The 21,462-nt window shown below is 30.2% G+C and overlaps 1 protein-coding gene across 1 annotated transcript; it reads left to right on the top strand.

Moving 5' to 3' along the window:
* Nucleotides 1-6,774: 6,774 nt before the first annotated feature.
* On the top strand, nt 6,775-17,344 carry LOC145848453 (uncharacterized). The gene is made up of 7 exons (XM_082953914.1): nt 6,775-6,800; nt 13,647-13,728; nt 13,900-14,018; nt 14,622-14,645; nt 15,149-15,211; nt 15,367-15,518; nt 15,639-17,344. The coding sequence occupies exons 2-7, from the start codon at nt 13,706-13,708 to the stop codon at nt 16,623-16,625; spliced, it is 1,368 nt and encodes a 455-aa protein (XP_082810040.1). The 5' UTR covers nt 6,775-6,800; nt 13,647-13,705; the 3' UTR covers nt 16,626-17,344.
* Nucleotides 17,345-21,462: the final 4,118 nt, after the last annotated feature.

The raw sequence follows: 21,462 nt of genomic DNA, 5'->3' as shown, positions 1-21,462 counted from the left end.
AAAATTTAATTTTTAATCTCCTTTTTGTTGCAATTTTGCGATCTGTATAAGGATCAAAATCAGTTTGTCTAAACTAATTTTACCGTTAAGCTTTTTAAAAAGGACAAAGACAAAAATACTTATGTTCGGTATTGGTTTCGTTTTTTTAATAAAAGCAAAGTGTTATTAATTCTTACTTAAAAGTAATAAGCTTTTACTAATATTTTTCAATTAAAACACTCTAGTTATATATAATGATTGGTTTTATGTAACTTAAAGTCTGTTCATAAAAATTTCAAACTATTTATATCAGTTTTTCCTGCTTCTTGACGCAATAAACCGTAAAACACTAAACTTTAAAAAGTTTTTAAGCTATTTTTGAACAATCATCCTAACCTGTTGTAATAGTTTTCAGGTTTTTGCTTGTTTTCTTAAGTGAAACACTAATATTTAAACATAACTTTTATTGGTCATCAGTTTAACAAATAGTTTATTTTAAACTTTAATTCGTTGTTAATTACATGAAGTATGATTTTTATAACGTTTTAGTATTTTTCTGCAAAATGTTATATTAAATACAAATTTATATATTTAGCAAGTTTATTTTTTACGTACAAAGTTTCTAACAGAGGAACAAAAAAGCATCTTGCAAAAATTTAAACAAAAAGGCCGTCGATAATTAAAAGAACAAAACACGCGAAATCGTCAAAGCCACGTGTGCCAACTAAAGTGGTTGACTGATGGAAGGGTGTCGCGGGCCAGACATGGTGGAGACTTCAAGTGCTCTCGAGCCCCTTCAAGTGGACGCACACCACGCACTCTGCCGACTTTTCAGCTGGAAGTTTCACACGCTCGGCGACCATGAGGATGTGTGAAGCAAAAACAACACGAACTTGTGTGTAATGTGCAATAGGAATATTTTTTTTTATTATTTAAATATTAATTAAGTAGTTCTTTGCAAAGGTAGCTTTTTGAGAAGATTAATGCGTATATGGCAAATAAGAAAGCACTAGTTTAAAAAAGTACGATCTTTATAGTTGTGCAGAAACCTTAAAAACAACAATTGAAACTTTTGCTTTCGCTATTTTTGTTTTATTTTGAGTGACGAAGTTTTATTAATTGTACTGACTGATTTTAGATAAATTATGTATAGAGAAATCATTCATAAATTAGCATGTTAGGAAAAAGAGTGTTAAACAAAAAATTCTACATACTCGGTGTAGTGAAATTGTTAAGTTATTTAACCAATGAGTTTAATTGAAACTCTACTAAAACTATGTAGCATTTACCGAGAATTTTAGTTTTTATTTAGGGTACTTCTTTGGTCATTATATTTATTGGGAAAGCAGTCAGCATTTTGTATAAATAGATACAGGTGAAATTTTTTTGCTGTGAATTAAAAATTTGATTTTTAGCATTAATTTTTTTTTTATGGTTTGTTAAACAGTGCTTAAACTTTTAATTTTTGCCACTAAAGGCTTAAATTGCTGTTTTTACTTTATTCTTTATTCCATGTTTAGTTAGCGTTATGCTTTCAAACACCGTGAAACCCTTAAATCAACGCCTTAAAAAACTTAACAGCCTCACATACAAACGGCTCGAAGCATTCACCTAAAACCAAAAGCAAAACGCACATACAATATAAACTGCGGTGCCACCAACTTTTCGTTGAAATTCACATAGATGTGCACATCAGTACACTTCGCCTTTTTAAAGTGCATTACGGCCGTGAGTGTGTTTTGCGGCAAATCGCGCCGTTTGAAGTCGGTGGCCGAGCTCGGCGTTGAGCGAAAACCAACAATTTTCATTGATGGCGCCAGCCTGTCTGCAGACTCCACATATCAAGTGCCGTTTGTTCAAACTGCTTTTTTATTTCACAACTTCGCGGTGCGCTTCCGCCCCAATGCAGTCGCCGTGGCAACGTCAACACGCGGGTTAGAAAAATCTTGTTTTAGTGTTGTGTTAGCGGGCTAAATTAATTTTGTAAAATTCTCAACACTTTTGCATACTTTCACATGAAATTTCTGAAAAGTAATTTTTTCCGAAATTTTTTCATATAAATTACATTCGTTAAATTCTAGTAAGCTTATCTTTTATATTTTTTATTAAAAACAATGTTTACGAAGAAGGAAATTTGAAAAGTAGTATGTGTGTAAAAAAGTATTGGCTTGAATAAAAGCGTTGTACCTTTTTCTAATAGATTTGCAGTAAGCAATCAATAAGCTAAATAGTAAGACTTTTGATCATTAAATACTTTTTTTACTTTGTATAAACATTTTGTGTAATTAAAGTGATCAATAATAATGATAAAAAATCATGTACTGGGTCTAAACTATTGAAACTGATTCATTATTGTGTTAAAAAAAAGTTCTCAGAAATCAACTGCTTTCAAATATTGAACACTTTATCTGACAACACCTTAAAAGCTAATTTTATTAGTTGTAAATTAAAACTTTAATTGTTTTATTTTATCTTATCTTAAATTTGTTAAATTAGCTTTGTTCTATAGTATGTACTAGCTATGAAATAAGTTTACAAAAATACTCTAATATGTTGTTGCTTTAAACGTGTAAATGAAACTTTGTTTACATTTATGTTTATAAGAGTAAAAAACAAAGGTTAATTTTTGAAATTTTATTTTGATTCGTACTATATTGATTGCTGATTATTTATTTTAATTCTATATAAACTTTGTTTTTTACTTACTAATAGCTAAAATCTAACACTATTTTTTCTTAAAACTATATAAAGTTTTGTACAAATAGTTTAAATCTAAGTCTTCAAGTAGATACTGTGTTTTTAAAAACCTACTTTTAATTATGTTATTTTTTTGCTGTTATTGCTATGTAAAAGTTTCTATTTATATTTCAAAATTTTTATGAGGAACATAAACTATCATAATCAATATTTTTCAAAGAATTCTAATTTTATTATAAAACTGTTTAAAAATTAATTATCTAAGTTTTCAAAGTATAAAAACTAACCGCTAATAAATTAAGCTGACAAAGCGGTTTTCCTGAATATGCTAATATACCAAAGATTGTTCCACTTCCCAAGATAAGATTTAATCTGGTTAAAAACTTTAACCTGCATAAGTTTAATACTTCACTTAAGACGTACTGAACTGATTGAATATTTTTAACAGCTGTGGGCTTAAGCACCCTATGTAAGTAAATAATATCCATCTGTAAATCGTTTCTATTTAAAGCTGAGTACTAAAATGTTTAGTAGCAGTTGCAAAGAGGGTTATTTTCAGTACTTACCCATCAAAAGGTTTATTTGTTTCTAGTTTAGCTTATCTTCGACCAATCTAAGTGTTAAACAAAGTGAACTAGTAAACATTCAACCTTGCCACAAACAGTGTTGCCTTACAGTTGAAAGTCCTTTTGATTTGAATCTAAATCCTATTACAATTTGTCTTTTCAAGGGCAACTGATAGCCGAAATGAGCGACGCAATTTTGTTCTTTGTGCATTCTTTAAGGGCTTGTTTTCCCAAATTAAACTGTCTTATTTGCGAGTTGTTTTCTTATTATATTCAATTATATTAAATCAAGTGTGAAAGCCACGTTCAGCTATTACCAAGTAGTTTACTTAAATACAAAGTTAAAAAAAATTAAGTTTTTTTCTATGAAAATATTTTAATAATAAAAGTTTATAGGACAAACATTAATACAAAACTATCAACTGCCTGTCTTACTTACTTTATTTTTCCTTTTTGCTAACAAAAACAAATAAATTTACAGCATTCGATTTAGGGAAAACATTTTAGATGACATTTTATTGACTCCATCCACCACTAACATCACGAAATCTAATTTACCAATCTACCCTCGTGTTGCTCTGCAAATCAGCGCATGTACCTCGAAATTGTAGCAAACAAACAAAACCACCACTGACGTTCAAAGAAAAGACTCGGGTTTACAGTAAACACGAGCCAACAAGGAATCGTGACTCCATGACTTGCTCTACGAAGCACACGAAATTAGAAACACGAAGCAATTAATCCGTTTGTTTCGCAACCAAACACGTCTATATTTAGAAATTAACCATCGCAGACTGATGTATATTATCAAGCGGGCACATGAAAGGTCCCGGCCAATTAAAGCAATTTCGCTCGATCGCTGATCCGCTGTTAAGACTCGCTACATCTTAGCTGCTGTTTGCCTCCAAACAAAACTGAATTGTTTGCGATATTCTCATCTCGCCGCCGTCGTCGCTCGTCGTAAACAAAAGACGGAAGAAGCGCGGAAGTTGCATTTTGAAGTGCACCAATTAGCTGCTCGTCGGCAGGACGCTTGTTTTGGTTGCTAGGCAACGTCACTGCTGGCGACGCCGCCCGTCTGCGGGTCACCGCCAACCCAACGATCAATCAAAGTCGTTTGAATGTGACAAAACTGTTAGTTTGCAATAAAATTTAATTAGTGAAAATAGTTTTAATCTGAATGTATTACAGAAAGGATGCTTCAGTAAGTCGACTTTATTTATTAAAATTGTTGTAAGACAAAGCATAATATTTTCATCTGCATTTTGTTTTTAAAGGAAAATTTAAAGTTAGATCCAGTTTATGTTTTATTGATTTATTTACAGTTTATTTGTTACGAAAAAAATTGATTACTATTATTCTTAAGTGTATTTTTTAATATATATACTTTTTGTGTCTTATATATCAAACACTACAGCAAAAAACGCTGTAATAATGCTTTAAGTTAATAAGCAACAATTTAAGTTTATATGATTTGATAGACTTGTAAGGTGTTGGAATATTATTTGAACATGGCCATTATAAGATATTTATGTACGTTGTACATCTTTAATCCAGCTCTAAAGTTTTAATATAACTATTTTAACTCTTACAGAACTTCCTATTTTAAACACTTGAAACATTGTTTCTTAATTTGGAACTTTTTTATTAATAAACTAAAAGTTTAAATCTTAGCCTTTAGAAAGTTTAAATCAATGTTTTTTTTCTAAATAAACTTAGTTATATAAGTTGTTAATAACACTTTTATTTCGAGAACTCTGTTTATTGTTATTTACAAACTTTTAGTAAAACTCATATTTTTTATTATTTAAACTAGAAATATTTTTGTTTTTTGTGTAAATGTTAAAAACATTCTTTTAAAAAAATATAAATTTTACTTGTTTCAAATAAGTTAGAAAAATATAAGAAATTTTTTATAAATGTTTTAGTGTAGTTTTTTAAGTTTTACAGCTAACCAATATTTTTTTTTGTAGTACTATGCTGTAATACAACTTTTACTTGAGTACTTGACAACTAGAAACTAAATAACACAATATACTTTTAAAATATTTTTGTTAACACTTGAAGTATAAGCTTCGAACATTCTACATCTTTCTAAGCTTCGATTTAATTCCATGTACAGTAGAAGCTAGTTTAAATGTAATCAAAGCTTTTTTTTACCTTAGTAACTTTAAGTTAATAAATGGTTTACTAGTTGAAAAACTGTTACAACTAAATTTAAGCTTCTATATTGTTTTCGAAGTTTGAAAAGAATTATAATAAATATTATTGTTTATTTAAATATATTCAAACTAGTTTGCATTCTTATAATATTTTGATTCTCTTATCAGAACAATGACTTCAAAACATGTAACACTTTTATACAAACATTTATTTACAAATTTTAATAACGAAAGTTTTTGTTTGAGCTTGTTTTAAAACAGAAACAAAAACTGTTTGCAAAAACATTTTTACCAATCTACGTCGTAATTCTATTTAAAACAATTAAACAATTCAGAACAACGACTTAAGCAATACTTTGCAGACACTCATCCATCAATTCAATAAAAGCGTCAATTCAGCCGTCGAAAGCGAAATAATTTGCACTTTTTCAGGCTACCGTGTATCCAGACTAACAACAAACAATTATTACGCGTTTCCGCTAAAATCGGTGATTCGCGCGTAATCAAAATTATTTCGCTAATTTGCATACTTGTTTTTCGCGAGATTTCAACTTTTTCACGAGTTTGTTTTGGGTTTCTTCACATTCCTTTCGGCGTCAAGCATACACAAAGAGCTTGGACAGTTCGAAAAAGTTTTTTAGGATGATTTTTTAATGTTTTGTGTCTGTTTATTGAGTGTTTATGTCTAGTTACTTGTAAAAGTAAATTCGAAAGAATGATGAAAATAACTTTTCATTATAAAGTATTAATAACTTGTCTTAAAATTAGTTTTCCTAAAAGCTTAGTAAAAGTTGAAAAAAAAATTATACCAATTCTTAAGGAAACTGTTCTATAAAAATTGTTAAATTTACGCTCAAAACGTTATTTAAATAAAATACTTCAAGTTTTTAAAAGTAAATTTTACTTTACTTTCCCGTTTATAGTTATCCATATTTTGCACCGTTATTTACTACTATTTTGTTTTTGGTTATTGATCAAACAAAGACATTCAAACAATAAGTAAGATTGATAGCTACAGATATAATTGGACTCGAAGTTAAATAAAAGTAAACTCTCTTGAAAAAGCAACATCAAAGCAAAGTGTTCGCTAAAGAGTTTTTATTTTTGCTTTGAATGGTACAGCAAAAGAACCTTGCTAATTTGTATTCAACTCTTTAAAGTTAAAACAATCAAATTTAGGTAAATTATACTTTGCTTGCAAAAACCAAGTCGAAAGTGTTGGCACTGGAGCGCTACAGGTGTCGGACAAATCTGAAAACGAGAGAAGTAAAACGAGAGAATGAGAAAAACGGACGCCAGCGAAACGTTCGCGTTGAAAAGCGATGCGATTTCATTCGGCTCGGGCCTGCACCAAACAAGCAGGTATAACTGACTGATTAGTTTCTCCATTCGCAAGGTGAGATTCTTTTTGAAGCACTCTTATGTATTGAGTTCAAGTGTTGCGCATCAAATATTTGAAATAAGCGAGTTATCGCCGAGTTAGCTCAGTCAGCTTGTGTGTTAAAAGTGAGGTTTTAGAGAGGTGTTTGTTAACGTATGTGTGATACAAAAGTTGGGTTAAGATTTAAAACTAAAAAAAAAACTGTTTTATTTTAGTAATAATTTTTAAGTCTAGTAAAAGATAAGTAACAAAAAAACAATTTGGTAGAATGCATCTATAAAGAAGATTTGACAGCAAAATTATATTCACCATAGTTTTATAAATAATTAGTATATTTAAAAAACCAAAGACAAATACTAATAAAGAAGTTTAGTTTATCTTTCAAAAACTTCAAAATAAAATTATCAATTTTAATTAAACGAAAATGTATTTTTTTGTTTATGGTCATTATCCCAACATTGCTTCGAGGCAAAGTTTTCCGCAAAATGGCAGCGCGTGGCTTAAGCGTAAGCAGAGATAATTTCCACGCAGTGTTTTGTAAACAGTTTAAGCAAAACATTAATAATGCTCACAGCGATGTCTGTTTAAGACGTGGATGCCATCGTCCGTAGTTTTTCTCGAGGGGGTTTAACTTTTTGTTCATCTCAAATTACGATGCTTATTAATCACTTTTCAAAAATTAATCACCAGTTTTAAGTGTCATTAAGATAATTAATCATTTAATCGTTTTATTTATGGTAAAAACAATTGAAATCAAGCACTAATTAAGCACAACTAGATAATTATTTTTGTTCAATCAAAAAATATAAAACAAGAACACATGAAGGTAAGTTTATTTGAAAGTAAGTTATAAATTAAAATGAATACATTTTTAAATACAAAAGTTTATCTGTCCATGAATCTAAACTAATAAGCTTTGATCTAAGTAATTTTCGTTTCGATTTAGGTTTAATAAATTTTTGTTGAAAAAAAATTATGAGGTGTTAATGCATTTTAACTGATGTATATGATTTTTTTTTATTACTTACATTGGTTTTATGATTTCAAGGCTTAAGTTTGTTATAAGTTTACCTAAATTATGAATTCTGACTTTACTAGTCAACAGTGCTATTTTTCTAAAACACTGGTCCATAGAACTTTCCATCTTAACCAAAACTTTAAACAAATCTATTTTTAAACAACACTCACGTTTAAAATAAAAACTGAAACGCACCCTTATATAACCCGTTAAAAATAGAAAGGCCTCTATGTATATATACATGTTGCTGGTTACACGGGCCTTACAACGACTTTTATTACGACTGACACCAGATAGCAAAATGAATTGATAAGTGAGTCTGGTTGAAAAAGTTAATCCGAAAATTGCACTGCCAAATTGCTTTCTGTAAAAAGCAAAAGCGCCGAAAATATTTTCAAAAACTATGGTACTTCTCATGCGATATCTTTTTTATAAAAACAGCCGAGGTGTTATCGTGAGTTGAAAAATAAAGTGTTAGAAAAAAAATACTTCAGAAAAGTTTGAGGTTGGATAACAATTATTTTTTTGTTTACGAGTTGAGTTCTTAGCAAAGCAGGACTTAGAGCTAAAATCAAAAATATAAAACTGAGTGACTTTTCTTTTACTTAAGTTTACCGTGAGGTTAAAATACATATTTAATTTTCTTAAGTAAGTTACGAACACAGTTTGTCTTTAATCTGACTGATCAAATAAAGTCAGTTTGTTTTAAACTACAAGATTAATTGAACATTTGTTGACAGTGGTATTTAATTGTACTTACATTTAAATTTTGTAAGAGTAAGGAACTGTTGTAAATAAATGACAATTAAAATATAAACTTTAGGATTCAATAGTACTTCATTTAGAATTTTTTTTTAAGCTACCAAATTATTTTTGTAATAATAAGTTAGTTGCAATAGTATTTAAAAAATTAAAAAATAAAACAACAAGTAAATAAGTCGAAAAACAACATTAAAAAAATTTCAGCTATTTTGTCGTATGTTTCAATAATGAAACTTTTGTATAAATGTTGAAGTAAAAATTATTTTAAAAAACTATTTTGTTACGCTTAAAAGCAAAACCTATTAGGTAAATTTAAGTTGTTATTTGTTTTATGAGTAAATAACTTAAAGTCAAATGAGTTTTGAAATATAAATATCCTTATTTAAGAAAATAAAAGCACGTAAAATTATGTTAAAATAAAAAGTTGTTTTGCTATATTTTTTACAGGTTTCTTGAACAACTTTTATTATCTGTTTTTATAAAGATTAAGTTTAATGGTAACAGGTTTTTAAAAATGTTTAAAGTTGCTTAATTTTTTTTTTATATATTTATTAAATTTTAAATAAGTTTTATCATCAGCAACTTTTACTAAACAGTTTATTTTTGTAAAGTTTGAATGATGTATAACTTAATAATACTAAATATTTTATAAACTTAAGTTTATTAAAAAAGTATTACTGTTCTTTAAGACGTTTTCGTTTTTTATAATCTTTAATACATGTTAACAACTCAGTTCGAATTAGTTTATTTATAAAATAAAAGAAATATTTCATTAGCAAAAGTTTTAATAACTATATACCAAACTTTTGTCCTTATAACAACAAAAAATTTACAAGCACTGTTTTCACGGAATAAATAAAACAATTAGTTCAATTGAAATTTATTGACCACACAGTGGCGCTAAACGGCTTTGATATAAAAATTTGTTTTATTCAAACTTTCGGTCAAGCTTTCAAGTTTGTACGCAAATCTATACTTGTACTTTTTAAAGTTAACTATTTACACTAAACCAATTTACTCGTTCGAGTTTTAAACAACTACTCATAAATGCTTCCAAACATTAAAAATGGAGATAGTTTTTAAAACGTTATCAATTTTAAAATATTTACAAAGCAACCAAATACTCTATAATTTTCTTTGTGATCTATAATATTTCATTTGTTCTGTGAGAAATTCAGCCAGTGATTGAAGTTTTTCAAAACTTTCAAAAATGTTAAGAACATGTATCAAGAATCTTCTTGAAATTATAAATAACAAGAGTCTTTTAAAAAAGTCCTACTTAAGCATAGGGAAACATAAATAAACCATACTTGAAATTAAAAGCAAAATATCATATAATTTTAATTAGCATACACTTGCATTTTAGACTGTTGTGGGGTGATTTTTTCAAGTGGCTTGGATTATAAACCCTTCTTATACAACACCACTGAAAATTTTTAATCCGATTATCACAAGGAAGCACCACTGTTAAGTATTTGCATACAGCATTTTTTTTTTAAATCAATTAGAAGGTGTTGAAAATTGTTAGTTAATTGCAGTTTAGTGAACACTTAAGATGCAAAAAGAAAAAAAAGATTTATAAAAAAGTGTCAACACGGAAGTAAAAAAATGTTCAACCCTTGTTTTATAGAATTCACTTATATTTAGTTTTACTTTAGCTAGACAGATACTATTAAGGCAAAACTTTGCAAGTCTTTTTTTATTCAGTTTAAACCTTAGTACCAATTATAAAAATAATCTTAAAGTATAGCACATTTAAAAAAGCTGTTATCTGTAACTTTTTTTAAGCTACTTATACTGACTGTTTGTTATCAAACAACATAAAAAAAATATTACATTTTTAAATTTTTAATAAAATAGACAAAGTCAGAATGTTTTTGATATCAGGTTTAAAGATTGCTAAACCTTTGTAAGCAGACAATTTTCCAACCACTGATGAACAGCTATGATAACAAAGTTTATGCATTTATAACAAAGGAGCAATCAGTATTTAACCATGACCAAAAACATTATTTATATTGTATTCTTCATATACCTCTCATTCATTTTTATAACAATCGCCAGTCACTAGATAGAAGTAGGGAGGTTACCGCTATGTTGTCATAATAACTTAACAGAGCAGGTAAATGGTACTGAAGTTAATTCAGCTTATGTTTAAATATAGTTTGGAAACACTCAATAGTATTTAAGTTTAAGTAGATAGAAAAAACAAAGCTATATTAACTTTTTCGAATGTTGTTTGTTTTCTGTTTATTGAGTTATGTTTTTCAATAGATTTAGTGAAATTCATTTATTAATAAATAGCATATTTTATTTGTATTCAGTTGTAAAATAATATAGTTTTTTTTTTCCAAAAACACTAATTAAATATACAACTATACAGGATATTTTAGAATAACAACGAACACTTTTAAGTTTAAGTTTTTTTAATAACATCAATATAAAAGGCTTGGTTATATGTTCTAAATTTAAAAAAAACTTAGTTTTAAATCAAGACATTCTTTATAAGTAGTTTAACAGTTTTATTTAGTTTAACTGATCTTATTTTACCAATGTTAATTATGTTTTTTTTTGTTTTAAGCAAGGTAAAAACCGTCTAGCTTTAGGAAACTTAGTTAAGAAATAAAAAAACAAACATCCATCCATGCTAGCTCCCGTAAAAAGCTGAAAGAAAAAGTGAAAATGATTTAGCATGAAGTTTGGTAAACAAAGTGCATCTTTAATCGGCTTACATGCTGCGCAAAATTTGTTTGTATTTTCGATCGATTCAACTCAGTTGGCCGCTTGAGCGCCCAGACGCCATTTTGTTACTTTTTTCTTTTTTCTTTGTTTAAAAAGGGTCAGGGTTTGTTTCCAACGGTATGGTTCTTTTTAACTAAAAACTGTAGAACCAATTTAATACATCTAACAAAGTTTTGTTTTAAATTTTACGCAAGTTTTATCTAATTTAATCAACTTCTAAAAAGATGCTTTCATATCAAACGTGTTTTTTCTTTGTATATAGCCATTATACAAAATTAAACTAGGAATAATGGGTTTGTGTCTTTATTATATTACAATATTATCTAAATAATACAGTTTTTGTTAAAACATGTAAACAAAGACTGTTGCTTTGTAAAAATTTTATTGTCAGTACTTTAGAAAAGAGTTGTTGAATTTGTTAATTTAAGGTTTAAATTTAAAGTGAAATAAGCAATATGATGATTCAAAGATATATAATTACATTGTTTATTCATAAGCTTTTAAGTAGTTCAATAGTTTTCTTATACCTATATTTTATAATCTACCACCCTTATTCACTCAAGCTTTAACAAAACGGGTTAAAACAATTTCGCTTTCCTTTAAATTCTCCAACAAGTCAAGTTGTTCATGTGTTTAATAAACAATGTTTATACAAAGAGTTCACAACTGTCAACATCAAAAGCCGATAATATCGACCACTTTTTCTGCTGTCTCCGCGGCGCATAAGCGAGACGACTGAAACGCTGGGCCTATCTGCCCGACCTTTGTTTTCGGTTGTCACTCGCCACAGTTCAAAGCGGCGACCCGCTTGCTTTTCAAGATAAACTTGTCGTAAAAGGCTGTTTCCTGTGTTTTTAAAATAAGTGGAACTAATTTTACTTTCTGGTAGAATTTTCGGAGCTGTTAGTTTTTCGTTTTGGTAAATTTACAAAATGTATCAGTAACGTTTTGGTTTTTGGAATGTGACTTCGAGGCTTATACACTAAAATATGCAAAACTGAAAATTAATTTTCCAATGCTGACCACATTCAAATACCTATGACATCATTTGAATTACTAAACTATAAACCTTATGATATGGATTTTTTATAAATTGTCTTAAACTTTCGATACTTTGTCAAATCTTTCTTATCGTAAGTTAGTGGACATCTCTTAGTTTAAAACTGCACAGGTAAAAAGCAGAAAAAAATATTTTGCACAACAAAATCCAACCTATCTGTTAAACCGGTCACTTAGTAAAAAGAATTTCGATGCCGAGCAGATAACAAATTTGTAATTAAGAGCTTATGCGTGCTACCATCAGGCGAAATAATCAAAGCACTAGAATGTAGCCTGAGGCACCTAAAGCGTGGTTGGACGTTGTAATGGAGCTTTGAAGCGATTGGCTCAAGTTTGATTTGTTTTCTGTGAAGTCAATTAGCACCAGCAGATCACGCGCATCATCGTTCGATTACAAAATGAATTTTTCCACGACAAAGCTGTCGGTTGTGAGGTGATAAACTTTGTGTTTGGTGAACTTGATATCAGTTTGACTTGTTTTGATTGTTGCTCTGGTTTGATTTTGTGATTTTTGTTTCTTCCAGACGTGCTCTTAGGGCCATTTTATTGCTTTTCTTGACCATTTCAAAAACCAAAATCGTGATTTTATAGTATTTTTTAAATATCCAAACCTACAACTATAAAACAACTTCGCACATAGACAACAAAAATTTCAAACTTGCTAAGTTCAACTGAAACTGCGTGATTTTCTTTGGCGAGCTAAGCCCATTGATTTCCACGTTTCGCTGTTTAAACAAATTAAAAAGCTTTTAAAAGCGAAAATCCCAACGGGGCTCGAAGCACTGCGCAGACAATGTAAGTAAATGGTGGTGAAAGTCAGTTTGTTAATTCCGAGCATGCCGCGGTCACCACTTCCTTCAAAAGAGGATAACTTCGCTTGGCACACCGGCCAATGAGGTTTTGAGGCACTTAAAAAGTTTCCAGCTAATTAATGTTACGCTCAATGAAACAAAGTAGTCGGTGACTTGAGTTATAATGCGGAAAAGCAGGAGGAAAAATGAAAAGAATTTTGTTTTAAATTCTTACACTATTTATAGTGACCAAAGTTCTGTGAAAACTTATTTCTAAAGAACGAAACCAAAATACTATTTTCAAAACTTTTCGATATATATACTTGCAATTCTTGAGATCAAATATCAATCTTGTAAATTTATAGTTTGGATTTTTAATTGTTTTAAGCATTTAATACTTGGAATTTACTGTGATATTTGTTTCTAACTAAGTATAAAGCCTTTACGTTAACAAATTTTTAAAGTACTAAATCGAACACTCTTTTGCAGGTCTATTAGTTAAGTAGACATTGTTTTTATTATTAATTGGAAAAACTAAGCTTGAAGCAATGAACTACCCAAACTCACCCAAGTAAGTTCAACAGTTTTTAACTACTTATGTATAGAAGAAACACCATAACAAAAAATTAAACAATTTTATTTTTGTTATATATAAACACTTTGTGTGTTAAACTTCTTTTGCTTACTCATATTTTATGTTGGTGTAAAAAAACTATAATAAAACAGTTTATTTTGTTCACAGTGATCAGAGTCTGTTTCAGAAGATGAGCTACATGAAACCGGGAGTGAACGGATACCACCCAGGAATGATCCCGAATCATCCTGAAATCGGCCTTCCTCACTCCATGTTCTCGTACCACAGTGAGTTGCCTGTTCATGAAAGTAAATCATAAAAGTTTTTTTACTAGAAATGTTGAATAAGAGATAATAAACAGTCTACTTATTTCACAATATTTTTTTAACAAAATTAGTCAATGTTATGTTATAATAGTTTCTTCTTCTAACTCTGTTGTTGTTTTTGTTTCAAATTAACCTGCAAAATGAAATAAAAACCTTTACTGAAAGTTTTTAAAGTTACAAAGTTTAGTAACGAAATTCAACCAAAAACAAAGTACCTGTTGTTTTTGGTATTGCTAGCCTTGAAACTTATATTTTGTTGGTAAACTTACAAACGTGATTAAATTTTAGTTGAGAAAAAAATGATTTGCATCTTGAAGCAGAGTAGTAAAACTTTCAAACCTAAATGGATATTTTAAGAAAATATAAATAAAGTAAACAATTTATACTAATGATAAAATATTAAAGGCATTCATGCTTGTTTTGAGCTATACTATAACCGGTTTCATATTGTTTTAACCTTTAATCTTTATTAGATTTGATTATTATTTTTTTTAAGTTCTCAGTACATACCTCAGTAAACTTATCTTTGAAATTAAAATTACTTACCACAATTTTATTTTTCAGATGACCCGAGTCAATACTTTCCAAGTAAGTTGTTATCTTTTTATATTTTACAACTAAAACTACTGAAACATCTATTTAAGTTTTCACAGAGCCAGTTTGAATATTGTAATTTTTCTAATTAAAGTTACTTTAAAGAGCTTAATATTGTTAAAAATTGTAAACTTTACTCAAGGTTTTGGTTAGTTTTTAAGATCTTTATCTACTTAAACTTTTCAAAACTTAAAGCTTTTGTAATTTAAATAAATGATAAAAAGCTTCCAATTTTTACAAATAATTATTTACAAATTTTTAAACTTATATATCAAATATTTTTTGATTATAGCATAATTTGGCTAGTTCATTATGACCTTTATAACCTTCTCTAATCAATTTAAAAGAAAATAAAGCATTTTTCAACGTTATTTGTACAAAGTTATATAAATACAAATTCAATCAAAATTTCATCACATCTAGTTCTAAAAGTATCACTAACGCACATTTAAAATTCCAGCCTGCAAAGTAAATTAGCTCATTTATTTTCACAACAGGGTTTCCTGGCATACCCGGTCAAGGTCCCAACAAGATGCCGTTCGTTCCTCAAAACGTATACGGTAAGCACGCAGATTTTAAAACACATAAACAAACGTGTATTTTTGATTCAACGTATTTGTTGTAATCTACCTGTTTTCAATAACTTGTTTTTTGCTGAATAGTCAGTGAAGCTTCTACTTGCGTAACATTTTAAACAACAAACTCAAAATACCAGGAAACTCGAGGAAGCAGCGCAGGGAAAGAACAACTTTCACCAGATCCCAGCTGGACATACTGGAGAGGTTGTTCGCCAAAACGAGGTATCCGGACATCTTCATGAGGGAGGACGTGGCGCTGAAGATCAGCCTGCCAGAGTCCCGCGTTCAGGTTTGACATTTCAAATGTGCAAAGTAAAGTATCTAAACGTTGCCAAGTTAATTTGCTTTGGCTTCTTGGTATGTTTTCTTAGAAAAATTTTGACTGTTTTGACGTCTGATGTTTTTTCAGGTCTGGTTCAAGAACCGTCGCGCAAAGTGCAGGCAGCAACAGCAGCAACTGAAGCAGAAGGAGCAGGCGGCGGCCAACCGAAAGAGCGCAGCCGAGTCGGAGGAAGCCAGAGAGAAGAAGGCGTCGGAGGAAGTCGCCAAAACCTCAGAAACCCAGCAGAACCCGAGTCAGTCTCCTCCCAGCGCAAAAAGCCCCGAACAAGACCAAGTCGTCTCAGCCGCCCCGAAAAACGACTCTCAAGTCAAGCCGGAAGCTCATAACAGCCCGTTGGTCGATCAGCAAGTCCAGCTGGCACCTACCGCTAACCAGGCCGAGTCTCCGCAGCAGCAGCTCAACAGCAGCCTTCAAGCAGAAGCAGAAGAAAGTGCCAGCCAGGTAGCCCAAGTAGCACAGGAGTCGAGCAGTGATATCGACTTAATACCGAAGACGGAGTCAATTAACATGAGCCAGCAGCAGCAGGTTGTCACCCCACAGATGGCTATGACGTCACAATCATCGAGCAACATGTGGAACAACTCCATTTCTCCAAACTCGAACGGCGAAAGTACCGGCACCCCGATGTCGGCCTACGCTTCTTCGAGCAGCGCTTCGGGGGCCAGCACCTCTCCGTACCTGGCGGCGGCGGTGAACCAGTTCAGCAGCGCGCAACAGTACATGCAGGGCGGGCAGAGCATATTCTCGGGGGCGGCCTACCCGGGACACCACGCCGCCTACCCGCACCAGGCGTACTTCGGCACGATGGAGCAGAGCTTCTCGCAGATGCCCTCCAGTGGCGCGTACCAGAACGTGGACGAGATGATGAGCCAGGGGTACCAGCAGTTCCGCCACCAGCAGCAGCAGGGGATGTCCCAGATGAGCAACCAGCACTTGATGGCGCAGTCGTACACGTACCAGCAGCACGCTGGTTTTCAGGGGAGTTCCCAGCAGCAGGAGCCAGGGCATCAGGAGCAGCACCAGGACTCGACGTACAAGTTCACGCTTCAGTAGTTTTTCGAAGGACGAAAATGTACTTTTTGCGAGATGGCGGCTGACTAGTCAATAATTAGGATTTTTTATTGAAATGAGAATTAGGTGGTTGATTTTTTTTTAATGAACGTGGCGTACTTGTGTTTGACGGACACACTTTGTGTTTTAAACTTTTTCTATTTTGGCATAAAATGTTTATATAAGTTTTCGTTTATTGGTTTCTCGTCGTGATGAAAAACTTAAACTTAAAAAAGCAAACACAACGAAGCATTTTTTCAAATTTTATTTAATTTTGTCAGTCTGCATTAGAAACAAACATGCTGTTTGTTTATATGTATACTTTTATAAAATGAGAAAAAAATGTATATCTAAAAATAATCTTTAATGCTTAATTCTAAGTTATGTATAAAACTCTAGTTTAAAAAATATATCCTTTTTATAGTTTTACACTGCTGCTATACAAACATAATGTGTTACCAAATTATAAATAACATTGTACTTCTTACTAACAACGTTTTGTTGTGTTTGTATAAGTTTTAAACATTGTATAGTTATTCACTTGAACAATTACTGGTAAAATTTTCATCAGCCGTTAATATATTAAAAATCTAAGAAATTCTCATCTTTACTTTTTCAAAGTAAATTATATTATTTTATTCACTTCTAGTCCAAAAAAAGTTGACATTTTCACTTATTTATCATAGATATTTTACACTCAGGCTACTAAGTTTTAACTAACTTTGCACATTTATAAACATTTTATATTAGTTTATTGTACAAATTATTTATGAGTAATAAATTTACTTTTTATGATTACTGGTTGTTTTTATTTATAGCTAAGTGTTTAGTGTTTAAACTAAATTAGTTTAGTCCTTTGTAAAGTTTTTTTTTCTCTTGTTTTTAAAATATTAAAAAGATTTTTAACTTTTTAAATTCCAATAACTGTACATGACAAACTAAGAAAACCCTAAAAGAAGTTTATAGACTACTTGAAGTGGCAAACTACTAATAAAAATAAAATTTGCAGAAATGCAACTTCAAAATGAAATATTCTTTCCACTGCTCAAAAGCATATAAAAAAAAGAAAACGTTTTGGATAAAAAAAATCTTAATGTAAAAAACTTAGAGACACTTTTGTTATCAGAATAGATTAAACGAAGGACACTTACATAAAATGACTTAACTTATTTGAAAAGAACTTAAATGTACATACTCAAGCGAGGTATCATTTTTTTAAGTTTAAAAGTGTGCCTGGCAATTTTATGAAACGTATTTGCTAAAGAATTACTACTTCACACCGAAGATATTTTAAGAAGTATCAAGAAACGGTTTTGAACTTAATGTTACTGTAATACAAAAACTGCCATGAGGCTAATAGTTTATATTGTTTTTACACATTTGTAGCAAATTAAAATAAATTATGTTTATCAATTATACACATATAAAACGATGAAATAATTTAAAGCTTGTTTATGACACTTAAAACTTTTTTTATTCCATTTTATGCATAAAAACCAAACAGAAATGTTTCTTCGTCTTAAAGCTTAACTCTTTTTATCAGGACAATAAAGTTCTTTGTGCTAAATACTGACCTAAATGTCGCACATAGTTCTTACTGAAACATATTAACCAAATTTTCTTTGTTCTTGGTGTTTAATTCGAAAATTGGTGTGTAAATTATAAACCCATTGGCTTTTATCCAAAACTTTTTTTTAATATTATCTTTTTCCACTAGTCTTAGGGTTTTTTGATACAAAATCACAGCTGAAAAATATTGAATTAAGTTACTTTTTTTTTTAGTTTACCTGTTTTTTTTTGTATATATTTTTTTTAACTACGACTTTGAACATTTCTCAGTACTTAGCTAGATTTTGTTACTATTTTTTTAAATGTTAACTTAATCTTTGATTTACTTTAAAGTGTGTTTGTAATATTTGAATTGTATATGGAAAGCACAGAAATTGTCAAACTAATGAGATTTTCCGTCAAACTAATAAGCATTTGTGAAAAAATGTGACAAAATCTTGAGTGCATTTTAAAATTTTATGAAACTTAAAACAAATTGTGTACTTTGACTGTTTTGTAAAAAGAAACAGGAAACTTTTATTTAATAGATACTTAGAAAAAACTTGTTCTGTTCTAGAATAATAGTTGTCAAAGGTCTAATTTTCTTTTTTCTTAATAAGACGCTTTACTTGTAACAAAAAACTTGGACAAATGAATACCAAAGTTTTTGTTTATTAACTTCAAAACGATTCAAAGTACCAATAATTATTCCCATAAACAATTTTTCCAAATAAATACCAATGCACTTTACGGCACGCGACCACGGCATTTGGAGCAAAGACTAATTGTAAACAATGTAATCGACTCACTTGAAACCTTCAAAAGCACTCAAAATTATCATATACTTGCTTGTTAGTGTTCCTGCGCGTTCGTATTTTAAGTGCGAGTATTTTAGAGTAAATGTTTTCGTCGGCGTCACCAAGTTATGTAATTTTTTCAAACGGAACTTGAAAATTAGTCGCTTATTTCTTTAACAGTGCTAGAGTTCAACTTTAAATTCATTTGTATGAGTATTATTTTTACAAATCAACTCTAATTAAACCTAATGACTAATCTTTGAGGCACTCGCTACTTTGTCTAACTTTTAATAAGTCAAAACAAAGTTGATGAATTAATTAAATTTCACTGTAAATGATGCATTCCGACTCGGGTTCATCTACGTTACGTTCGGTCGGTGTTTTTGTTGCCTAGCAACGTTGCTATTAGCGACGCCATCCGTCTACGGGTCACAGCCAGCCCAGCGATCAATCAAAATATCGGCAAGTGACGAGAATCATGTTTTCTCAACGCAAATCTGACAAGTTTGTGTTGACTTCAGACGTTTGAAAGTAATCAGCGATTACGTGTTGGTTTGAAAGCGTTAAATTCGTGATTAAATTTTCCTGAAGTGACAAGATATCGTATCTAATCTGCATGCTTCACTTTTAACAATTTTTTGTTTGATTTCTTGACTTTTGAAATTTGGGTTTTTGATTTTGGTATGCTTTTTTGATATATAAACTAATCTTTAGTTAAATTTATAGCAACTCAGCTTCTTGAATAAACAACTTTTCATGTTGAATATATTTGTAAATACAAAATTGTACGATAAAGTAAACAATTTTGTTTATTTTTCCAATTATAAAATTATACTTACGTAATCAGTGATTTCATTATGACAAACTTAAAAAAAGTATATATATCTAATATCGTTTATCTATAACTTAATTTATAAACTTGAGTAGAAATGCTTAGAAGTCTAATCATTTTTATTACTAAGTATCAAACATGTTCATAAATGTTTTGAAAGATACTATCTTATGGATTTTAAATTTAAAGAGTTATTGACAGTTTGAAACATAAAATTGTAATCTTTTTACATATTAGTCTAGTATAAAAATTTTATTGTCCAAAAAACTTTAAAAAACTAAAAGGTTTAAGAGAATAACTAAACGTTGAGTTTAAAGTGCCTTGTTTTGAAAAAAAAAAACTGAGCTAGAATTTTGACATATGTAGATTTGTAAATCAATAACTGAACAGTTAGAAAACCGACAATGTAACGACATCAGGAATGTTCCGTTTCACACAAATTATTGTAACAAGGAGCCGTTTCAAGCCGTCGGTGCGACATGCGCATAAATACACTTAAAAATTCACCATGAATAAGTAAACACGGGCTTAGCAAATATTTTTGTTTCAAAAAAAGTTTAAAATTTCCAGTTTGTTTCAACGGTGAACTTTGGGTGACTTGTGCGAAACACCTTATCTTGACAGGAGCAGAAAAAATTGAAACGCAAATTACACGCGATTCGGTTTCCACAACTCGTACCCTATTTACAAACAGTTGTGACGTAACAGTCACAACTGATTGGCAGCTCGCTCAATTATCTGTTAGATTTTATCGAGCAAACCAATCGTAAACTGTTTTTATTTCGCCTTCTGCACATGGTTTAGTGCGAAAGTTTTGATTGCGTTAGAATTTTTTGTATAAACAGCATTACAAGACTTAACCTCGAAGCTGACCTTGCTTAAAAAATTGTGAAAACAAAAAGTTTGTGCAGGTATCCTTATACGTGGAAAGGGGGTAAAAAACACTGTCGTAGTGGTATTAAGACTTAGTTAACATTAATGGTTTTTAAGTAGTAGTATATACAATGTATAAAAAATTAAATTGACTGCTCTAAAAAATTGTTAATTAAACTCTTTTTTTTTATAAAGCTTGATTGTACATCATTTAAGATAATGTATTATAACAGAAAAGTTAAAAAAAAACTTTTCAAACTGAAAGTACTAAAATTTATTAATACGGTTCGCTAGTCTTTTAAGAAAATATCACCTTAAAGTTCAGTGTGTGCAACTTATTGTTACACGCAATTAAACTGAGTTTTTTTCAAATGATAATTTTATATGGCCACCCACTGTACTGCATTTTCAAGTTGAAATAGAAAACTGCTGTCATTTTTGACGATTTGCTTGAGTTGATCTGTGCTAATACGTTGAAATAGTTTGTCTACTTTGTTAAATTAATACCACAACGCCGTTCGCGATATTGCTTTAATATCTCTTATTAAAGTGAGTTATTTAGGTATTTAGTGTTGACTTGAAAAGATTTGTTATAATAACACGCTTGTCACTGCTGTATAGAAGTTTTACTCTATTTAAAATAAAACCAACTTCACTAAAGGCGTACATATTAATGCTATAAGCTGCTAAGGTTTTTCTAACTCAAAGATCTCTGTTTGAAACCAACTCGACTGAAATTACCCGGCCGAAGATAATATCAGATAATTATACACAAACAATCAGTGTATTT

This window comes from Thalia democratica, chromosome 1, assembly GCF_965202585.1.
Source record: "Thalia democratica chromosome 1, ktThaDemo2.hap1.1, whole genome shotgun sequence".
NCBI classification, from domain to species: Eukaryota; Metazoa; Chordata; class Thaliacea; order Salpida; family Salpidae; genus Thalia; species Thalia democratica.
The sequence above is the reverse complement of the archived record's forward strand: the minus strand, read 5'-3'. Positions and strand labels throughout refer to the sequence as shown.

Bases quoted from the DNA above. Each gene is read 5' to 3' on its own strand.
- LOC145848453 (XM_082953914.1), top strand. From the start codon at position 13,706: ATGAACTACCCAAACTCACCCAA. The intron at 14,019-14,621 runs GTGAGTTGCCTG...TTTATTTTTCAG, and splicing joins CTCCATGTTCTCGTACCACA to ATGACCCGAGTCAATACTTT. The intron at 14,646-15,148 runs GTAAGTTGTTAT...TTTTCACAACAG, and splicing joins CCCGAGTCAATACTTTCCAA to GGTTTCCTGGCATACCCGGT.